This window comes from Humulus lupulus, chromosome 8 (genome assembly GCF_963169125.1).
Source record: "Humulus lupulus chromosome 8, drHumLupu1.1, whole genome shotgun sequence".
Lineage (NCBI taxonomy): Eukaryota > Viridiplantae > Streptophyta > Magnoliopsida > Rosales > Cannabaceae > Humulus > Humulus lupulus.
Window position 1 is genome coordinate 42,319,849 of NC_084800.1, and position 6,618 is coordinate 42,326,466.

General features: G+C 34.8%; 2 protein-coding genes across 2 annotated transcripts; one reads left to right on the plus strand and one right to left on the minus strand.

Annotated features, from left to right (window-relative positions):
* Positions 1–328: 328 nt before the first annotated feature.
* On the plus strand, positions 329–2,711 carry LOC133796968 (probable histone H2A variant 3). The gene is made up of 2 exons (XM_062234688.1): positions 329–613; positions 2,044–2,711. The coding sequence occupies exons 1-2, from the start codon at positions 491–493 to the stop codon at positions 2,338–2,340; spliced, it is 420 nt and encodes a 139-aa protein (XP_062090672.1). The 5' UTR covers positions 329–490; the 3' UTR covers positions 2,341–2,711.
* A 98-nt stretch (positions 2,712–2,809) lies between these two features.
* Positions 2,810–5,407, minus strand: LOC133796967 (3-ketoacyl-CoA synthase 11). The gene is made up of 2 exons (XM_062234687.1): positions 5,138–5,407; positions 2,810–4,698 (listed from the first exon to the last, which is right to left on the minus strand). The coding sequence occupies exon 2, from the start codon at positions 4,689–4,691 to the stop codon at positions 3,156–3,158; it is 1,536 nt and encodes a 511-aa protein (XP_062090671.1). The 5' UTR covers positions 4,692–4,698; positions 5,138–5,407; the 3' UTR covers positions 2,810–3,155.
* Between the last annotated feature and the right edge of the window lie 1,211 nt (positions 5,408–6,618).

Below are 6,618 nucleotides of genomic sequence, written 5' to 3' on the forward strand. Positions count from 1 at the left end.
TTTTCTTATACAGAGTATTATAATATAGAGGTTTTACTTAATTATTATTCTTTTAAAAATTTATTTTGATCAATGGAAAACTTAATTATCAGAAATTCAGATATTAATAGCATACATATCAAATATTGTTTGTTACGAAATTCAAGGGGTCGGTCAGTCAACGACTCCAAACATCAGTTCTTTTTTTTTTATAAATTAAAACCTCCAGCTTTTCCAGTTATAAAAACAATTTAAAAAAAATAGTTAAGGAATACCATATTAGTAAATTAAAAACGATACGAGGGTTATTTTGGTCAAGAGGGACCATATAAATAGGCAAATAGTCCCAAGCCCAGTTCGACTCGACCATCGCGACCGTCTTTGGTTTTTTCTTCTCTCTATTTTTCTATCGAGAGTCGAGAGAGGTCTGGTTACTGGGTCGAAGAGTGATTGTGTTTGGGAACAATCTCATAAATCTATAGAGTTTTGAGTTTGTTTTTGGCGGCAAAAGATGTCGGGTAAAGGCGCCAAGGGTCTGATTATGGGCAAGACCTCTGCGGCCAACAACGCCAACAAGGATAAGGACAAAGACAAGAAGAAACCCATCTCTCGTTCTTCTAGAGCCGGCCTTCAGGTTTCCCTATTTTGATTTTCTCTCTTTGATTTCTTTCTGGGTTCCGATTTGTTTTTCTTTTTCTGGGGTTTTTGTTTTTGTTTTGTGGATTATAGAGAATGAAATTTTCTGGGTTTTTTTCTTGTTTGAGAATAGCTTTCGTTTCTGTTGAGAATGGTGGGCCCTCTGTTGTTGCCTTTTCACTTTAGTATATATTACATAACAAGAAAAATAGAAGAACTACTTGGGCTCTTTTTTTTTTTTTTTTTCTTTTTTCCCTCTAATCAAATTTGAAGATTTTTATTTAAATATCTGTTTATCATATTTGTCAGAGGTAAAATTATATTTGTTTATATCTGCGAGTTTAAAGCACAACACATTAAAACGTTTTTATTAATCGAAGCATATTATGCACAGAGGCAAGATCTTGCTTCCTAATTAACCACATTACCTTTGCCATTGTTTGTATCTTAGTTATTTGATCTTGGACTCAATAGGGAGTAGGGACAGTATGATACTCGTTGTCACTGTCAGCCTTGTTGGTTTGCTTTATTTCTCTATTATTTTCTCGTAACATTAGAATTACTGTAGTTGATATTGGAATTGGGATGTTTTTAATTTGCTTTGTCAAAATTTAGTCTGAATCCTAATTAAGAAGTGTTTAAATTGTGGGTTAGAATAGTATTATTCAGTACTGGCTGATTTTAGTCTTAAGTTCTTTACTCTATTCCAATATAGAGTATAGAACTATATTGTGTAATTATTTTTTGTGGTTAATGAAGAAATAGCCTTTTCTTATACCTGATTTTGTGCCGTGGTATATCTAATTGCACCATTTGTTTTTGCTTGCTCTAAACAATATTGTATTGCTATTGCTATTTCAAGATCTCCTATACTTTTTATGTAATGATCAGAAAATGTATCATATAATCATTCCTTCTAAAATTCAATAATTTTATGTGTTTTAATTTGAATACCCGAGCCACCCTTGAAGAATAAATTTAGTGAGACCTTTGTTGTGACTTTTGTTTCATGATTCGTATCCATGATGTTATATTTGAACGGTAATTTTGTGAGTGAGTTTGACTTTCAACTTGTATGTGTTTGGTGTTGTTGCATGCGCCTTATTGCTCCCCTCTCTCTCTCTTCTAACACTGTAGTCCATATTTGCCAACTGTTGCATTGCAATTATTAAGACACCGTTGAACATCACTAGATTTTCAAATTCACTGATTTTCATTTGTTCCCAAGTCCAAACAGTAATTGCCATCTTTTATATCTCCCTTTAAATTTTGTTTTTAACTGTGTTGTAATCATCTTTTCTCTTGTTTGAAATGTTTGTATACTTGCCTGATCATTTCCAATTTGGATGGCTACCATATGAGTAAAAATTGATAATTTATGGAACGTCAAAATGCTTTAAATCGTTTTTAACAATGTGTGATTTGCAGTTCCCTGTTGGTCGTATCCACCGTCTCCTGAAATTGAGAACCACAGCCAACGGGAGAGTTGGAGCTACTGCGGCAGTTTACTCTGCTGCAATCTTGGAGTATCTAACTGCAGAGGTTTTGGAGTTGGCCGGAAATGCAAGCAAGGATCTCAAGGTGAAGCGTATCACTCCAAGGCATCTTCAGCTTGCCATCCGTGGTGATGAGGAGCTTGATACTCTGATCAAGGGAACTATTGCTGGTGGAGGAGTGATCCCCCACATCCACAAGTCGCTCATTAACAAGTCATCCAAGGACTGAGCTTACCATAGGTTTTTGGCGCAAACAGGAAGCGACTTTTTCCTCCTACAACTGAAAAACACAGTTGTTCTGTTCTTTTCTGAGCAGGATAATGGCCGTGCTTAATTTGTTGTTAGTGGTATTTCATTGTGGATGATGTTATATGAGATTATTTAATTAACTTAGTTTTTACTTTAGAAATCAGGTTCTTTTGTGATGGTGTCATTTCATGTTTCCAGCTAGAAAAGCCACGGGAGATCATGTTCCGAGTCTCCTTTGTTATCGACTTAATCTTCTATATGTATTAGATTTTGTAGAAATCGCACGCAATGACTTGTCCTCTACAATTTAATTGTAGTCTTCAATTATAAATTTTTCTAATCTTTTATTAACTTTTATTATATTAATAACTTGCGGATCTCATATAATTTGTTATCCATGCTAGAATAACTGTAGAAAACAATTCGTACCTATATCAAAACAACAAAAGGATTGGAAACTTTTGTTATATAAAATACTTGGTCAGTTGGATCTTTCCAATCCCGTCATACATAATTAATCGTTAATGGTTCTAATTAAATTGCACAAATGTTGTCCCCTAGACTACACTGCCAAAAAAAAAACACACGGTCTCCGTAGACCTAATGGTGAAAGCCCAAGACCAATTCCCACAACCCAAATGAATAAAAAATACAGCATCCTGCTCTCTCATCAGACCACCATCACTACTAAGAAAATCAATTAGAACCTTTCAACATCTCAAATAAAAAATGATAGTTTATATCGTCTAAATAGAAGGCGAATGCCACCAATTATGTAACAATTTCTGCTGAAGTTTATATAATTGAAACCCTTGGAACTTCTACTGGGAACTGATGAATTTCATCCATCCATGGGCTCTTTTCCTTTGCTGGATTTATTGTCCTTAAAGCCTTCCATACAGCACTGTTACACTTGAATCCTGATCCAAAAGCTATTTGCCATGTTCTATCTCCTCTCTTGATCCTTCCCTTGGCTTCAGTGTAAGCCAATTCATACCAAAGAGAGCTGCTTGAAGTGTTTCCGAATCGGTACAACGTCATCCTTGATGGTTCCATATGCCAATCAGATAGCTGCAAGTTCTTCTCTAATTCGTCCAAAACAGCTCTTCCTCCAGCATGAATACAGAAGTGCTCAAAAGCTAGTTTAAAATCTGGGATATAAGGTTTGATCTTCATCTTGAGAAGCTTCCTCCCAACTAAAGTAGCAAAGAAAAGTAGCTGCTCGGACATTGGCAAAACAATAGGTCCTAATGTGGTGATGTTGGTCTTCAAAGCATCACCTGCCACTGCCATGAGATCCTTTGATAAAGAAACACCAACCTTCCCATTGGAGTCTTCTTCTTGGGTAACACAAGCAAAGCACTTGTCATCAGCACCCTTGTGGGTGCGGACAGTATGTACCAACTGGTATTTTGATCTTCTTCTGTCAGACCTTTTGTTAGAAAGCAGTATAGCTGCACCTCCCATCCGAAATAAGCAATTCGAAACAAGCTTTGATCGATCATTACCAAAGTACCAGTTCAATGTAATGTTCTCCATGCTGATAACCAAAGCATAAGAGTTAGGATGGACCTGAAGAAGATCTTTAGCAAGATCAATGGAGAGAAGACCTGCACTGCAACCCATCCCACCTAAATTATAGCTAGTTATATTCCCTCTAAGCTTGTAGTGGTTGACAACCATTGCTGAAAGAGATGGAGTTGGATTAAACAGACTGCAATTCACCACCAAGATTCCGATATCTTTAGGTTTCACAGCAGTCTTAGCAAACAGCTCATCAATTGCACCAAACATCACAGCTTCAGCTTCTTTCCTAGCTTCTTCCATTGAGGGGTTTGGAGGAATATTGAGCACAGCCTCAGGAAGGTAAGTCGAATCCCCAAGACCTGATCTCTCAAGGATCTTACGCTGGAAATCCAAACTCTGATCTGTGAATGTACCGGCCAACCGAGAGTGATCCATGAAAATCTTCTTTGTGCATTTCCTGGATTCATCCGGCTTGTAGCAGGAGAAGTTGACAAGATAAACAGGCCGAGGCCGGGTAACAAAATAAAGGGTGCAAAGAAAAACTAGCAGGGTCGAGCAGATAATCACTGAAATCAGGTTAAATTGAAGATTCTCCCAGATATCATAAAGATCTTGTAGAGAAAAAGTGGACATCTGAGCGGCAATTACCACCACAAGAGGGGAAAGGAAGAGGTACATTCCATGAGTAATAAGGTAATGGTAGCCAAGCTTCACATATTTCAGTTTGATAGATTTCTTAAAGTCTGGGAGGTTACGGATTGAAGATGGTTGGAGCAAAGGGGTATGTGGTTTTGGCTCTGCCATTGTTCCCCTGATTAAAATTGAATTGTATGTCAGTTAAAAAAGGACCAAAAATTCACGAAAGCCTTAATTCAAAGACTCAAACGTTACCATATTGAGAACGAAGACAAATATGCATATATGTGCAAAAGAATTTAGAAAACGGGCAAACTGAAACCAGAAGAAAAGTGCCTTTAACCTCAACATATCAAGAATAAGATAAAGAAAGAAACTTTATGGCAATCTTAAATATAAACATAAATAAATTTCCCACATATCAAAATCTGCTATCATTTTTTCTTCCTAACAGATCAAGAATGGAGATAACAAAACAAAACCCATTTTGAGGCTCAAAACAAGCATCGGAAATTATCAGGATTAGAGCAAAAACATGGAGAGAACAACACAACAAAGAATCTAAACACAATAACAAAAGGGGAAGAATGGAAATCCCAGATCCAAAAACTAACCCTTTAGATGACAAATCCACCAGAAGTCGCAGGAATCTACCAGAGAACCAAAGAATGAGAGAGATAAGCGGTAATAAAGAGTTTAAAATTCAAATGGAACAAGCGTAATAATTGATAAATAAATAAAAGAAGAGTGCGCGGAGAGTGGTGGGCTTAAATTAATAAATATAATAAAAATACATTTCTACGTATGTACAGCATAATATTGGGTAGGATTATTGCATTTCCCATGTGTCATGTGAGAACATTGTAATTAATTCTGTATCAAACAGACGAAGATGCCGAGGAGGACACGCGCTCTCTCAAGACGGCCGCATTTTTTATGTGATTTAATTCTTTTGATAAGGAAAGTTGAATTTTTTGCAAAAAAAAAAAAGAGTTGAATTTTAGATAATAATTTATGGTAGATAAAAATTGGAGAGCTAATTGATTGACTAATTGCTCCATAATATATGAAAAATACAATTATCTTAATTAGATTGTGGTAATATAAAAATTTATTGACAATAATATATTTTTTTTGCAAAGTTTAATGCCTCACCTTTAAGGTGCTAGCTCTATTTATTATAATTTAACAAGCGACACAAAATATCTTAACTTAATATACTAACGGCAAGCAACATACAATATACATATGCTTAATTTTATTTAGAAAATATATTAATTATTTTTATTAATTTTGTATGATTGTCATATAAATTTTAAATCAATAAATATTATTATATAATAAACGAATAACATAAAAATATTAAAAGAAAAATTAAACTAAAATATTATTTATGATTTTTTTGTAAAATATAATAATTTGATAATCTTTTAGATCACAAACTACCCTATTTAAGATAGTAAACATCAATGATTATAGAAGAAACTTATTTTTTCTTGAAAGAAGATAAATGATATTATAATTTCTTAAATAGTTACACAGTCATATTATTTGTACACATACGACACTTATATATAATGTATTTATTCGGGATATTGGTAGTGATAATACTCAATTTTTTTCTTTCAAAAGTTACACTTAATACCCAATATTTTTTTTTTGCGGTAATAATACATAAATCTACAATTTTGGTGCAACCGTTAGTACTCATCGTTAAGTATCTGTTTACCGAGATTTTCGGAAACTATATTAATAAAAATTAAGCGAGATTAATGATAAGGGATTTAGGAGATATAAACAAGATTTTTACGTGGTTGGGGCGTTAATGAGCCTTAGTCCACGAGACAGTTGTATTAGAGCTTGAAAAGTCTATAACAATGGAGTTTCTCTCTCTTTTTTAGCAGAGTAACTGTATACAAGCCAAGAAGAGATCCCTTCTCCGGTGCTCTGTTACCTGTATTTATAGGCTCACAGGAGCACTCGGCTTGGGCCGGGCTGACTCAGGCCCAACAAAGATATAAATACCACTGGCTTCTCTATCGGAAGCCCAATACAAAAGATAAAAACATAAAAGACAAACAATGATCAGAGCTAT